The sequence below is a fragment of the Carassius carassius genome, chromosome 32 (genome assembly GCF_963082965.1).
Source record: "Carassius carassius chromosome 32, fCarCar2.1, whole genome shotgun sequence".
In the NCBI taxonomy this organism is placed as follows: Eukaryota; Metazoa; Chordata; class Actinopteri; order Cypriniformes; family Cyprinidae; genus Carassius; species Carassius carassius.
Window position 1 is genome coordinate 29,722,919 of NC_081786.1, and position 16,732 is coordinate 29,739,650.

General features: G+C 41.4%; 1 protein-coding gene across 4 annotated transcripts in view; it reads left to right on the top strand.

Annotated features, from left to right (window-relative positions):
- Positions 1–16,732, top strand: part of LOC132113105 (steroid hormone receptor ERR2-like) — a 99,746-nt gene that overhangs the window by 47,862 nt on the left and 35,152 nt on the right. For 3 of the 4 annotated variants that reach the window (XM_059520934.1, XM_059520933.1, XM_059520935.1), the window contains exons 4-5: positions 8,482–8,592; positions 9,897–10,058. In XM_059520934.1, coding sequence (XP_059376917.1) covers positions 8,482–8,592; positions 9,897–10,058 — 273 coding nt within the window. Of the gene's footprint in view, positions 1–8,481; positions 8,593–9,840; positions 10,059–16,732 lie in introns of those variants that run through there. The other variant, XM_059520936.1, reaches the window with a different exon arrangement.

The following is a 16,732-nucleotide window of genomic DNA, read 5'->3' on the forward strand; positions in this document are numbered from 1 at the left end:
TTTTTACAAAAAAAGAAAAAAGCATTTCAGGTAAAATTCACTTCATAAAAGACCCAGATTTCTAACTTTCATACATGGGGATACCATGGATAATTTTATAAGGTTTAATGTAAGATTTTTGCCCATTTTTGGGGAAATTCAGTTTAAAAATTGTAATAAATCACTTTAACCACTAGATGGCTATAGTGTGTGTGTGTGTGTGTGTGTGTGTGTGTGTGTGTGTGTGTGTGTGTGCGCGCGCACATTTTCAATCTGTCTTAGTTACCAATTTAATTTTGTGGTGGTTCTGCATTTTACAAATATCAAGAAATATTGCCGCAGTTTGTCTTTCGAATACACTTGAGAAATCCGCGATCATGGGACTGAGCGTGAAACAGCTTCGCCGACTTCTTATGGTGCAGACCGCTGTCAGTCAAAAGGAGATCGACAGATCCTCCAATCATCACGCGGAAGCCCAGTCTTCATTCACCTCCAGAGACGCTGAGCGTCCGTGGGCGGGACATAATCGCAGCATTTATCCAATGACCGTCTAGCTTCGGAGCACTGAAAAAAACTGTTCAAAGCAGCCCCATCGAAGTCAATGGACGCTCGGCTTCAACAGGGAAATGCACTGTGACGCTACGGGAATGTATGAGAAGAAAATCGAGTCAGCCGACATGTAGCTGATTAACACAATACACAATAGTACATATTTGACCGTTGGGTTTTTTTTACATTAGAGGGGAAGCTGAGCTTCCCTTGCAGTCTTAAAGAAATCCCCACTGATCTATATATATATATTATATATATATATATATATATATATATATATATGTGTGTGATTATGATTTTTAGAGGAAAAGACAGTATTCTTTGTGTGATTTTGATTCTAAATGATTTTGATTGATTTCATTCTAAATGCATTTCAACAGACTGAATCACACAGTGAAAGAACACTCTAAATGCGCGCGTACATCATTAAAACAACAATTATGATATTATCGCAGACAATATATATCGCACACTCCGCACCAGTCTTTTTGGCTAATTTGTGCAAAACCTCTTGCTAAAATGTCAAAGCACCATTTTAACCACCAATGCAATGACGCAATTATTTAGCTCACCTCTATATGCTTACGTGGGGTTGATGTCTTGTCGAGATTTTATAAGCTGCTAGTTTGGTCTTCCTAGGCAAGCACAGCATACACAGCATAATAGAGCATACATATGGCCAGGGGTTCACTTCATTTCCTTGAGTTCAACTTCAGAATATGACGGGGTTTCGTTTTCAGCGGTGTCTGCACCACTAACGCCTGTTTTGTCCGTCTGCATCTTTCTTGTGATTTTAGCGCCAGTTTGCCATACCTTCCAGGGAGCGATTTTTTTTTACTCAGTAATTAATGTGTTTTAAAATGTAGCGAAGTACAATACTTCAAACAAAATATACTTAAGTAAAAGTAAAATTACAGATTAAAAAAAATACTTAAAAAAGTAGAAGTACACAAAAAAGCTACTCAATTACAGTAACGCGAGTAAATGTAATTCGTTACTTTCCACCTCTGCCATTTAGGATGTTTCAAAACAACATTGCTACCTAGACAAAACATAGGTCTGTTTTTTTTTTTTTACAGTTGAATTGAAGAAATTTTCAGAAGAAAAATACCCCAAATTTGTACTTTTAGGAGCTTGTCACGGGGGCAGTACTCATAATGAGACAACTTTGTACCTTTCTACCTCTAAAAGGTGCATATTAAGGAACTACTATACATTTTGCAGGGGTAAAGGTATCCCTTTGAGGATGAGTTGTACTCCTAAAGGTCAGATTTTTATGTTTTTCCAGAAAGTGCATCAACCTACAGCGATAAACATTCAGTTGTCCTTTGGCAGATTGGCAGATTGTAGTGCATGAGTTTCTTCTTTTGTTGGCACCATCTTTGGGAAGAGTGCCTGATTGGGTCCGGCTGTGCTCGAGGAAGCTGCGGCACAGATGTTTTTGGGTTAGATGTCAGCTCTGTGGTCGGCTCGCCATATCTCTCATCACCGTTCCTGAGGAAAAATGCCAAACTGCCAAACGCAGGGCTGTTTGAAATAGTGCTGATGCGGGGCCTGTTCAGATGGGGGATGTCGGCAGCCATGAAAGGTAGAGTTCACCGTGGCCTTAGGACATGGCCCTGTGAATTTCCTAGCTAAAAACAGGTCAGCCTAAGCTCCATGAGGCACTGCCAACCATCCCAGCCATGCTGACACTTTCCCCTCGCCCAGATGAACAGGTGAGACCACCAAAAATAAGGGCCCCTGCCAAGTCCAGCAAACCCCCGACAGGAGTGTGGACAGGCCCTTTTGTAAGGGCTTTGCTCAGGAGAGTACTGTTGTTTTGCGAGAGGAAAAGGAGCCTGGGGTCAGCTGACCCTCGCGCAGTCACTGGCCTGAGGGCTAATCCACACTCAGATGCTTTCCGCGCTGGCCCTAAGCCTTCTCTCTCCCATACTGCCACGGTCTCTTTGAAGAAACGACATTTGAGATCCACTCGCTGTGAATCAGCGGCGGTCAGCGCCATAAAGCACACTTGCTTTCAGAAATGAATCGCTCTCGTATTTCATTGAAGATATTCCAGTCTGAGTCACTCATTCCTCTCATGCATGTGAAATCGTCCAAAAGATGCATTCACTGCTCTTAGTGTCAATATAAAAAGTCATTCACAACTCATTTTACTTTTCTTAATTACAGCAAGAAACAGAAAAGCTGGCGCCCAATGTAGGGCTTTCAAGTTGGGATTGAATACTGGTGGGAAAATATATTACTTTATTTATTACTTTATTATTTATTATGTATAACATACATGAGTTTCATCCTCAAATGTCACTAACAGATGTGACTAATCATCCAGTTCACACACAAAACTATGAAAAACATTCTTGGTCTAGTAGGATCTGTTTGGACTGTGTAGCTACATCTTTTCAACACCAGATTGGACCAGTGATCTAAAGATGATACACCATCCATTACAAATCAGATGTGGTGTGAGGAGCATGAGAAATTGTGCTTGTCTTAACATCAATATGAAATGGCATTCGTAACTCGTTTTACTTCCACATTTAACTGCAGTGAGAAAGAACAAGTTGTTTACTTGTTTAATGAAACATTATGAATACAAACATTTGCTTGTCTTTTGGAATAACATGCATGAGTCTCATCCTCAGACATCAATAACATTCCGTTTTACATAACATTTTTTTTTCAGACACATTTTATGGTCAAATTCCCACTATTAACCACAAATTTTGTCTCAATAAACAACTAATTTTCTGCTTATTAATAGTAAGGTCTTTGTTAAGTTTAAGGAAGGGGTTTAAGGATTAAGTCATCTAAAATATGTCCATGTAGAATAAGGCATTAATATGTGCTTTATAATTACTTATAAACAGCCACTATGCTAGTAATATGCATGCCACTTAGTGAGAATTGGTCCTTAAAATAAAGTGTTACCATAGGGTCTGAAAGACCTCATGATACACTGATCCGTCCATTAGACAGATCCTCTCATGTGGCGTAAGCAGCAAATTAACTCATCGAAAAGATGCGTTCTGTGCTCTCATTGTCTTAACATTAACATGAAATGGCATTCATAACTCATTTTACTTCCACATACAGCGAGAAACAAAAAGGGTTGACACCCAATGTAGGGCTTTCAAATTGGGTTTGAATACAGGTGTGAAAGTTACTACTTTTTTAATAAAAAACTTTGAAGACAAACATTTGTTTTGCATTGGAATAGCATGCACCTATGAGTCTCATCCTCTAGTTCACAATGCAGATAAAACTGTAAAAACGTTTTTCATTTGACTGTATAGGTGTAATTTCACAATACATGTTGTACTGATTGAACCAGTTAAGGTTGCAATCTAAAGGTCTCCATTACAAATAAGCCTTTTTCTTTCATCTCTTTCCCTCACTTATTCTCACGCTGACCTCTCTTGCTCCAGGTATAACGGGAAACTAGAAAGTACCAAGGTTTAAATCCTGCCAGCATCTGTTCAATTATGAAAGTTACTATTCTAATTAAAACAGGCATCTATGTACCTCTAAATCTTCACACAATGGCTGATGGCAGCATGTGACATGGAGCGTTTTTCCATCTGAATCCCAGTCCACAAGATCTTTAAAGAAAACCATATACAGTACAAAAAAAATAATAATAAAAAAAGTTTAAACCAGACTAAGGTGGTTTGCTGCTTTTAGCTGACCTAGTTTGATGTTTTAAAATGGTTTGGGGAAACTAACTTAACCTGCTGAGACTAGTTTCAGCATGGACATTTTCCATTTTCATTAGCAAAACTAGACCATTTTGTATTTAATCTATTTAACGTTAGTAACATTAGCATTATATTCCAGATTTGTTGGTATGAGAATTTCAAGAACAAGAATATGCCTTTGTTTAACACTAAAGTGATGTCCTTTAGGTAAAATAAGCTTGTTAAGTCAAACCATTTGGCCCAGATTTAAATTATACTTACCGTGTATTTAGTCATTCCAATCTTTAGCATAATTCAAAATCATTTCATCTCGCTCCCAACCGTCTGTGAGTATCAATAAAATATTAGAATTGTAGTTAGGAGAAATGAGATTTTACTGCGACTTAGCAACCATCAAATGATCTCCCGGAGTTTGCGAGGAAGAGTAGGACTACAGGGACCAGCGGGTAATTAGGTTAGTGGGTTGTCAGTGTCAGGAAATTGAAAGACAATCCTAATCAGATTTATGTTTCTAGGGAATCAAATAATTTGTATAAGAAAAAGAAATCTCCCAATTTGGCTTCTAAAAAGATAATGCAGTTTGTTGTCACTGCTCTTTGTTGCACATTTTGATGAAATAGACATTATAACTCAGATTAAATGCAATTAGCAGTACATATTCTGAAGTTGTACATTTTTGGGAAATGTTGAAAATGCAAAGCGTCAGATGAACATTCTTGAGGCTGCGGCAATTGCATCTGAGTTACACTGTTCGTAAATGACGCAACAGTGTCTTGCACGTACGTTGCTGCTCTCAATTGTCGGCTGATTATGGATGCTAAATGGACTCCTTTTCTCCACTCAATGTTTTTCTGTTCTCCTTCATCCCTGTTCTAATCTCACACTCTATAATGTTCAATAAAGAAGGAGCAGGGAGAATTGTTGGAGTGTAATTTGCTATAGTGGCACACAAACCTCCTCTGACACAGTGGTTGTAGAGGGATGAAATAATTTAGCCGCCAGGGAACTTTAACTGTTTGCTTGTTTTTTGGATTAACTATAGTATGATGACAGAGTTTTATATGTGACCCTGGACCACAAAAACAGTCATAAAGGTTTTTAGATACTTATACATCAGCTGAAAGCTGAATAAACAAGCTTTCCATTGATGTATGGTTTGTTATGCTATGACAATATTTGGTCGAGATATAACTATTGACAATCTGGACAATCTGGAACCTGAGGATGAAAAAAAAGAAAAGAAAAAGAAAATCATCTTTAAAGTTGTCCAAATAAAGTTCTTAGCAATACATACTACTAATCAGAAATTAAGTTTTGATATATTTACAGTAGGAAATTTACAAAACATCTTCATGGAACATGATCTTTACTTTTATATCCTAATGATTTTTGGCATAAAAGAAAAATTTATTTTTGAACCATACAATTTTTGGCTAATGCTACAAATATACCCGTGCTACTTATGACTGCTTTTGTGCTTCAGGATCTCATATGTGTTTTTTTTTTTTTAAAAAGCAATATGAATATAGTACAATAAAAATTTAGATATTTTTAAGCAATTGTCTATATAAATGGTCTGTGGTTTACAATTTTCGCTCATAAATTGCTAGTAAATTTCATAAATAATTGCAAAGAAATGCAAGTAACACTTGAAGTAGAAAGATTGGAATAGTTTTTGTACAATGTACAATGAAAAATAAAAAAAACCAGTGTCATAACCATAACATGTCAGCCCCAAATAAATATAAATAAACTGTTTTAGTTTAAAAATAAATAAATAAATAACTGTATGTCCCATTAATATTTAGCAATAAATAATTAAAATAGAAAAAAAATAACACAAAGGCTGCTTATATTGTCATTTTGTCAACACAGTAAGATTTCCTGTTTGTTACCAAAAAATTCAATAGACTGAGCTGAAAATGTCATTTTGTGAGAAAATAAAAACACAACATGCATAGTAATCCAAAATAATTATTCATTCATAAACCTTTGGTCTTTTAAGTCACAGTTTCAGTTGTTATCTTTCCCAGTTCTCAAAAATCAGCCTAGTTTATCGATTTAAAGCTTGATTTTTGGTTTGCATGTACAGTATAACAAATTTCAAAATAGATTCAAATGCAGTCATAGTGTTACAAGTTTAGTAGTGGTGAGTAGTGTACAAATGTACAAGCATTCTTATCAAATAATTGGCTAATAAATGTTAGTGTGGCGTTTATAGTGTATGTTACAAACATGCTAAACTTCAATAATATTTGTGTGATTTAGGTACTTTTATACATATCTATTGTTTTATTGTGGAAACTGGCCAGTTTTGTGGCTGATGCTGTATATAAATATATAAACGTTCTTTGCTGTGCTATTGATAAGCTTAATAAGGAGAAGGTCCGTCTGTGAGTTCATTGACCCTGTGTTAAATATTCATCTGTTTAGATGTGTGGCAGGCGCTCAGTGTTCACATATAGAGGCCTGACACCTCCGTCACACGCTGAGAGCGCAGCACTCATCCCGCTGATCCCTCGCTCCCTCAGTAGCATCTGTCGGACTTTAAGGCTTGTATGTTTTTGTGTCGGTGAATCTGTCAGCTCGTTCCTCGGTTTAAATTTCCCTTAAAGGAGAAACTATTTATTTACACTCTGATAATGTTACTAAAGAGGCTTGTTTGTGTGTGTGTGTGTGTGTGTGTGTGTGTGTGTGTGTGTCAGAAAAACACAAAGCAAATACTAGCTCCATTGCAAAGGAATATTAAAATAGTACATATTTTACACAGATTAGCACAGAGCAATAGAAATCTTCTAAATTCTTTCACTTCAAATAAATATTGTATTTGTTAATGTGTGTTTAATATCTTTGTATTATTTGTATAATATCTCTTAGTGTTATTTTTGTATCACTGAGATTCTATAAAAGTTTTTAATAATATTATAATATATATATATTTTATTCAGTGTTTTAGTAATTTTGTTGCGTTTTGTGTTTTTTATGTTTTTCAGTTAATGATTAAGTAATTTTGTTGTGTGTTAAGTTTTTAATGTCTATATTTTGTATTACATTTTATTTCAGGTTTAATTTGTTTAGTACATCAAAACTAAATGAAAATGAAAAAAAAAACTGCCTTGGCAACTCGCTAAAATAAAATAAGTTTACATTTTTTATTAAGTGTTTTAAAGCAGTTAAAGTTTATTTTATCTCAAGTAAAACAAGTTTTTAAAAAGTACTGTATGAGCTTTTTAATTAATCAGTCAACATCAACAACAACAACAGACTTCAGTAAGTCCTGATAGATTACAGTAAAGTAACAATTTATTTGACTTTTATTTACAGTATTGAACAATGCTTTGAAATCTGCAATAATTAAAATTACAGTTGTGCCCATGTCTCCTACAAGCATGATGTAGAGCAATAATATTAATGCTGTATATCAATAATATACTCTTAAATTATTATGTTGCATTACATAATGTACTAAATGTTGAAGCTGTGTCTATATGATGACATGCTTTAAATGATTTGTGTTACATAACTTTGACACAGACATCATCTTTTGGAGCTTTTCCACTGCATGGTACGGCATGGTACGGTTCGGTATGGTTCACTTTTGGGGAGTTTTCCACTGGGTACTGTACCTGATACCTGATACTTTTTCAGTCCCACATCGGTTGAGGTTCCAAGTGAACCGTACCGTTACCAAAACATGACATGTAAACTCTGCTGATCACTGATTGGTCAGAGAGAATCTTCATTACCTGCGTCATTGAACTTGCGACACAAACAGAACCGATAGATTTTAATCAGCACAGCCAGTGAAGGATCGAATGCAACTGTTTTAACAACCAAGAAAATGGCTGTTTTGTGGTCTGTTGAAGAAGTACAGATGTTCCTCTTGTTGATAGCAGAGGAGCAAATCCAGCGAGAGCTTGATGGGGAGACACAGGATGAAAAGTTTTCCAGGAGTCGCTGCAGTAGAGGCTGCACCACTATAATGATGTGAATAATCCTGCCTATTCTAAAGCGGTGCTAAACTGCAGTGGAAACACAAACTGAGCCGAGTCGCGCCGTGCAGTGGAAAAGCGCCATTTGCAATCATCTTTAAATGGCTTTGGTTGGTTGGTTTCTCACACCACTCATCATATGTTCAAAAAAGTTTATGTTCTTCAAACTCAAGGACATTTTGCTCACAGATGTGATGAAATGTTTATTGATTTTAAAGTGCGTTTATGTGTGTGATGTATTGTTTGTGTTTGATCAGGTGTACGGCTAGATCGCGTACGAGGAGGCCGACAGAAATACAAGAGGAGAATGGATGCAGGAAACACAGCCTACCTGGGGCTCACACTGCCACCGCCAGCCAAAAAACCCTGTGAGGACAGACAGACACACACACACACACACATTTCTTATATTTCTAAATGAAAAAAAAATTCACATGTTCACATCACACTTCTTTGAATGCAATACATGTTCACTTACACTTTTTTTTCAACTGCTCATACACAAAATTTTTGCTTGTCACACAGTTTCTGAAAGCTGACATTCAAACAGCTGAAGCACTCACCAAATCTGCAAAACCATGCACTAATTCTCTGCCTTTTCAAATGTTTTTGCAAATCACAACACACAATTCTCTATTTAACACACATAACTCAAAAATGAATTAATATTATGACAAAGGTGTTTGCAAATGTTTTTTTTTTTTTTATAGTATAGTATGTATTTGGGATATTTTGAATGCACTGCATTCGATGCATTTTATGTGTGCAGTTATTGGATTTGTGTGTAAAGACATTCAAACATTCAGCATAGTACAAAACTTTCATTTTGTAATCTTAAACATGATATCAAGATTATATTATATTATATTATATTGCTTATATTTTATTAATTTTTTTTATATTATATTTATAATAAGCATGACACCATTAATATGCATAACTACTCATCAGTTAACCATAATTAGTGTTAATAACTTCAGGTTGGAAGCTTTTATAATGAGTTATTATTAGGGGTGGAACGCTTCAACACTCATGGTTTTAGAGTCACGGTTTCAGTGCGGTTCGGTATGTGCAATGTTTAGGCGAAAACTATACTGTCAAAAAAAATAAAAATAAGAAATTGAAAAAATAAGAATAACAGAAACATATATTAGCCGAACCCTGTTTGTTTTACGTGTTATTTATAGCAAACCATATTACAGGTGCATTGTCATATTTAAGTTAAACCGCAGTACCAGCGCGTGCTGTACCGTTTGTGGAGAACTGTACGGTTAGATTTTTTTCTGTGAACCGTTACATCCCTAGTTGTTATGGTTTATTAATATTTATCAGTATACACAAACAATGGCATAAAAATTTTATTATAAATTCTCAGTATATCAATATTCAGTGTTTTTGCTGAAGCTCGATAAACTGCTGATCAGTTAAACATCATGAATCATGACTGTGACAAATGAAAGTATATTTAATATACTATAATGAATTACAATGATTTATTAACGAGTGTGAATATGAACACACAGTTGCAGAAAACATATATTATGAATAGTTTGTGAATATTTCTGCAGTGAAGCTGAATCAAATAATTGATGCTATATTTTTTATCATGTTTCCAGTGTCCAAGTGATTTCACATCATCGTAACTCTATTTGATCCTCCTCCTCATCCTCAGTGACGAAGATTGTGTCCCATCTGCTGGTAGCAGAGCCGGAGAAGATCTATGCCATGCCAGACCCAACCATGCCTGAGAGCGACATCAAAGCGCTTACCACACTGTGTGACCTGGCCGACCGTGAGCTGGTGGTCATCATCGGCTGGGCCAAACACATCCCAGGTCAGTGAGGCAGAGCAAAAAGCATGTGCTTGTCCAAATTCATATTTATCATTTCAGATTATTATTTACTAACAAATAAAAAGGGGCCATGAAGTTTGGTGGTACAATTGGTAAAGCTGTACACTTTAGCTTCATGATTACTACTGCTATTTTACAAGCTTTCATAATAAAAATCCAAATTAAAGTTTATCCTCAACTAATACAGAATAAAAAAAATAAAAAAAACTTAACTTTTTTTTTGCATGTGTGAAAATATTTCATTCTTTGGCAGTTAAAATCAGACATGTTAAAGACAGAAAGGGAAAGTAACTGTTGTGTACACATGCTGACTCAATGCCAGTTGGGTGAAGTGCTATCTATTAAGGAGATTAGGAGGATGTTTACCCCCTTAATCACACACACACACACACACACACACACAGTGCTGACGCACAGAGAGGAGCTTACAGCCGACTAGAACACTGCTGACCCAAAAACACAGTCTCCTCAACACGCACATGCACACACACATTGGCATATGTGGTTTACAGGGACTCTTTATAGACGTAATGGTTTTTCTACTGTACAAACTGTATTTTCTGTCCCTTTCCCCTAACCCTACACCTAAACCTACCCCTCACACAAAACGTCTCAGGTTAAACAAGTAACCATGGCTCCTCGAGGGAACGAGACTATGAGGAATGCCTCCAGCGTGAGCAACTCTGAATATCATGTGCAATCTGTCGAATGGAAGGGCGTGGCGTCACCAGCTTGTACAAGGGACACCACTGATGTGTTGTCAGTGCACCAAACATGGTGACCTCTTAGGTCTGGGAGGAAGTGTTTCAGTGCTTGAAACACGGCCAGCATCTCCAGACAATTAATATGCCACATCAGATGGCGACCGCTGAAATACCACTGTAAAACCTGGATTCCCTCTCGTGAGGAGGGACCACCTCAATGGCCTCCTTCCTTAATAGGGTATTCATTTTCTGTTCCATAACCAAAGTCTGTTCGGGTCCGACCGACGTTGGAATAACCCCATTGAATCTCGGCGGTGGAGGGCCGAACTGAATACGATAGCCTTTTTCTACCATGTGCAGGACACTTCGAGATACATTTGGCAGTAGTTTCCATGCTGCTAAATAATCTACTATGGGAATCAGTCTCTCGAGACTGACTTCTGGTGTTATAGAGGCAGCTAGATCGGTCAACCGCTTGCAGGTTGAAGAAACTGAGAGCAACGCTCTCTGGAAGCAGCTGTGCCCTGGAGCTCTGGCAGGGTTGGCAGACTGACTTCTCGAGGGCACTGAGGTGAGACGGACACTGTGTGATGCGGTGTACACCACTCTATACTCCCTCTGATGCTTCGGTAATTCTTTGCTTCGGTAACTGCCCTGAGATCCGTTTTGGGCTTAGAAGTGCCTGGCCCAGAGCTGTTTTTGAGCCTTACAGTACGAGGGGCTGGTATGCGGAGAGGGCATCTTCCGCCAAGAGGCCCCCTTCCACCCAGAGGAACTTTTGTAATGCAACTGCTTGCTTACACACCTCCTGGTACCTGTCGACGACCAAGTTGACGACGTCGCCGAACAGGCCAAAAGGCAGCAGCACCCTTCCATGAGGCAGACCCTGTCCCTTTCTTTCATATCGGACAGGGTCAACCATAAGTGTCTCTTTGCGGCCACCATAAATGCCATCGACCGCCTGATGGTGCGAGCAGTCTATTTGGTGGCGTGGAGGGAGAGATCAGTCCACCTCAGCTCCGAAATATTGTTGGACTTGATCTCCTCTCCCTCATCAAGCTCTTACAGCAGGTCGGATTGGTACGCCTGTAACTCAGCCAATGTGTGCAGACACGTACCAGCCTGACCTGCTGCCAAATATCCTTTGCCCACCAAAATCGAAGTTGTGCTGAGCAGCTTGGAAGGCAACACCGGTGCTCTCCCAGCCCCGCCACACTGCCGTGGTAATCAGATGTGGGGGGAGGCAGGCCGAGAATTCCAGGATCTGGCGATCTCACTGTGCAAATCGAGAAAGAAAGGCAGGCTCCTGTGTGGAGGTGGTGGTCTCGCCCGCAGAAAGCATTCATCGAGCTTGTTTTTCTGTGGTTCATATTTTTTCTTGGTTGGCCAGTCGATGATAAGCTTAGCCACCACACAGTTACAACCTCCAAGATCTCCTTGTACTGGGGCGATTGAGGTGGCAAATCTTCGACACTCTCCACATCAACCTCCTTGGAGGAAGATAGGCGAAGTGTCGATCCCTCTCCCCGAGGGGAAAAAAAACGCGGAACAGGCTTCCGACCCCAGGGATTGGGCGCCAGATCTGGTAGGTGAGGAAGGAGATGGGGACACGCGCTTTTTCCATTCCCTCTGTCAGATCCCCCTGCGAACCCCACTGGCGAAGGCTCCCTCCTCCAGCATGCACTCACAATGCAGACATTCGGCTCCCAAGCAGACCACGCACAGACTGTGTATATCCCTGCTCGTAATATAGCGCGAGCAGGGAGGAACACACAGTCTGAAATCGCCCAAATATTTGGTCTTAGCAGGTGCTTTTGACATGGTGAAACTTATGACAGACAACACCAAATGAGACCCACAAGACAGACTGATTACACATGCACACACAGAGCGCTTGCTGAATGACAACAAAGCTGGTGCCAGCTGCGCAGCATGTGCTTTTATAGCTTCCTGGTCATTTATGTCACCACGCCTGTGACGTCACGCCCTAGCATTGGACCGATGGCACACGAGTCGCTCATGCTTATTTTTTTTGTTTTTGTTTTGCGTTGCTATTATTCTTAATTTTTTTGCTTCCTGTTTTTCTTTTATTTTTATGTTATTATTAATTTATTTACTTTGCTTAGTCAGTGCTGTGTAGAAGTGTTTTGTTTTTCATTTTGTTATAATTTATAATTTCACAATTATTAATTTATATTTATTTGGTTTATTTTATTTATTTATTGTATATATGCTTCGTCAGCGATGTGTATCTTCAATTAAGGTTGAAAAAATTCTTAATGCACATTGTTATGACTGGTTTTTGATAAAATTAATACATTTAATTGTTCACATATTCATTGCATTTAAATTAAGCAATTCAGTAAATGTATTTTCTGTCATCAAATTATCAATATATCATATATCAGAGTCTAAATTATCCCATATTGTTCATTAGCATTTTTATTCAAAAAGATAAAAACGTTACCAAAAATATATTTTCGTCAAAAAAAGACAAAATATTATTGCAGACCGCTCTACACTCCTCTACTATGTGAGCTCTCATTAGTGTGGTGGCCAGATATCAAGAGTTCTAATCCCTGAATCAGAGCTTCGCTGTTACAAGGATGCATTTTCTGCCCTGTGTTTTTTTGCTTATTTTAACAAGTCTAGCAACCATGCACATGCACTCACTCCTCATTGCGGAAGCACCGCCGCAGATGTCCTGAAAAACAAACAAGTTGGAGTTTAGGATCTAAATGAAAGTCTCAGCCAGTCTGTGTTCTGTCATGAGTTCTCACTTAAGTGTTTGCAATTGTGATCGCTGAGAAAAATACACTTACTCAATCTCTGTTGTTTTAATAGAGAAATAGACTATTTGAATTATGGAATTACTAGGAATTTCACTGTTATAATAACTTTGGTTCCCTATCTGTCGGTCACTACGAGTAATGTCGAACGACATATGGGGTCTCACTTGGGAGGCCAATCATCTCTGAGTTTAAGAGAAAACGCCAATGAAAATTGGCTAGTGGATTTAACATTCCTGAGCCACTCCCCATGCCAACGGGTATAAATAGGGCGACAGGTGCATCCACTCATTAGATTTTTGCTTCGGAGCCGAGTGGTTGTATGAAAGCTGTTATACTCCACAGAGCCATTAATCTGCTGTGTCGGGAAGCTGTTCTGGTTGACGGTACGGTGCAAACAGTGGTGTCCCTTTCTAAGAAAACTAAGAAAGCAGATTTCCTAAAAGAGCAAATCACGGACGATTCGCGTCTTTTTAAAGGCGCCGTTTCGTTCTCGTCCTTCTGGGTGCGGTCGTTTCCTGTTCTCTGACAACGGCCACGATCGTTGTCTTCCGTGTCTGGGCATTCAGCATGCTGAAGGCACGTTCGTGGATGGTTCATGCACGCACTGCGTGTGTGACCATGGCAACGCTGTGATCACGTCTCCCCTTTCTTAAAGGGAAAGGAGCAGACCCCTCTGTCACTACCCGTTCCGGTTTCTCTGCCACGAGCAGAGGACCGCCGGCTAGTGCTCTGGAAGATTTGAAGGTGACAGTGAGAGCTTCTCCGCCGGGCCACGCCCCACGGACCTCTTACCCCTTCCGCAGTGTTTGTCCTGTGCAGCTGCTGGGTGATTTTGCTGGGCTGTCTTATGGCAGTCCCAACGGGTCATTCAGTTTGCCGCCGGGGATCAGATGTCGATTGCAGCATCGAGGATGGGCTGTTGACCTCTGTGGATGAAGATTCGGCGGGGCTGCCCCCCTCGGGTGTTGTCGCCACTGCCGAATCGGACCCAGAGTTGCCAGCCGTGCTTGCCCGGGCAGCTGTGAGCATCAGGATGGAGGTGAATGCACCGCCCAGCCCTGAGTGCTCATGGCTGTTCGATTGGTTCTCGGTGTAGAGTACGGCTCACAACTGCGTTTTGCTCTGATTCCTTTCTTCCCATATGTGCATGGGGAAGTGATGTAGTCGTGGATGGCCCCTTTTTACGGCCTGAAGCAGCTCATTTCGTTCCTCCGTCCTCAATACCCTCGATGGCGGGGCAGCTAGGGGTGCGTCGACATTCCCCAGTAGGAGAGTGCGATTGCGGTGCACTTGTGTCCGCAAAACGCCGCCACTGGGGGGGAATAGTCCGCGCCTCTCACCCAAGGCCTGTAAGCTGTTGGCCGCTCTCGCTGCCAAGGCTTACAGTGCTGCGGGCCAAGCTGCCTCTGCTCTGCATGCCATGACTATCCTGCAAACTCACCAAGCCAAGGCTTTAACAAATGCACGAGGGTAGAACCAACCCGAGGTTGATGCAGGAGCTGCGCACAGCGACTGACCTCACCCTTCCGGGTGAAGGAAGTCACGACGCAGTCCCTCGGGAAGGTGATGTCCACTCTGGTTGTCCAGTAGTGCCGTTTCTGGTTCAGCCTGGTCTGTATGAGAGACGTTGACAAAGTGCACTTTCTCGACGCTCCCATCTCCCAGGCTGTCCTGTGTGGCGACGCTGTCAGGGGCTGTGCCCAGCAGTCCCTGACAGAACAACAGCAGAATGAGGCCATACAGCACATCTCGCCACGACGTGATCCTCCGGTTGCCACCATTCCGTCGCGGGCAGTGCCTCAGCCTGCTCGTCGCCGTGGGCGCCCCCCTGCATACTCCACACCAGCTCCGCCCCGTGCTGAGAGTTCTTCAAGGCCGGCGCATTGAGCCTCGCGCAGGAGAGCGGCGCCCCCCGTGTCACTTCCGGCTGCGAAGTCCTCTAGGAAGACGACTAAGCGGCCCTGACACGGGCAACTCGGAGAAGTGGGAGACTGCTCTTAAGGAGCTGGCGGAGACAGAGCCACTCCTTCCCCCTGGAGGAGGGCCGAGTGGAGAATCCTCAGTTTTTGTTTCTTTCTGTTCCGCCGCTGGTCCAATGGCCGGCGGCACCCACTCTTTCATAAAAGAGCAATTTCCCTTTCCTCCAAGTTGCAAGACTCGCGGGTTGATGATGAGCGAAGCACTGCCTCCTCATTCTCACCCACGATGCCCCCTTTCGTCAGCGGTCTTCTCACCGAGAAGAACCCCGGAGATGCCCGATCAGAGTCGTGCTTTCTTTCCTGCAAGAAAGGCTGGAGCGTGGGCTGTCACCCTCCACCCTGAAAGTGTATGTGGCTGCCATTTCAGCCCATCACGATGCAGTGGACGGCCGGTCCCTGAGGAGACATGACCTGATCGTTAGGTTCCTGAGGGGTGCCAGAAGGTTACATCCTCCTAGGACACCCCTGATTCCCTCCTGGGACCTCGCTATTGTCCCGACAGGACTTCAGAGGGGTCCCTTTGAGCCACTGGATTCAGTCGAGCTTAAGTTCCTGTCTCTCAAGACAGCGCTCCTGATCACGCTCCCTTCCATCAAGAGGGTTGGGGATCTCCAAGCATTTTCGGTAAGTGAAGAGTGCCTTGTGTCCAGGCCGGCCTACTCTCACGTTGTCCTGAGGCCTCCTCCTATGCGCTGACGCACGGCGCCTCTCTGGCAGACATCTGTCGAGCTGCGGGCTGGGCGACGCCTAACACCTTCGCAAGGTTTTGTAACCTTTTGTGTAGAGCCAGTTTCTTCCCGTGTGTTGGGTAACAGGTAAATTGGCGGGGCTGGCTGGGTGTCACGCTTGCTGCGCCATTCCCCCTAACACAGGGATGCGAGCGCCTTTCTTCTCCCAGAAGAGTTCCCCGGTTGGCGCGCCCTGGTTGAGCATCCTCCAGCACCCTCGGCAGTCAGACTTGGCAGAGCAGTCTGTCACCAGGCCCAGTACTGGTGTTAGCATGCCCGGAGCTCCGGTCAGCCCCTGTACTGGGCTAGGTGTCCATATGGCTTGATTCCTCACAGGTAATCCCATATGTGTATTTTTCCACAATAAGGTTATAACCATTACCCCTTTTTGGACTTAAGTTATATATCAGAGTAGAGATGGCAAGGCTTGATATTAACTTAGGTAAAAGAAAG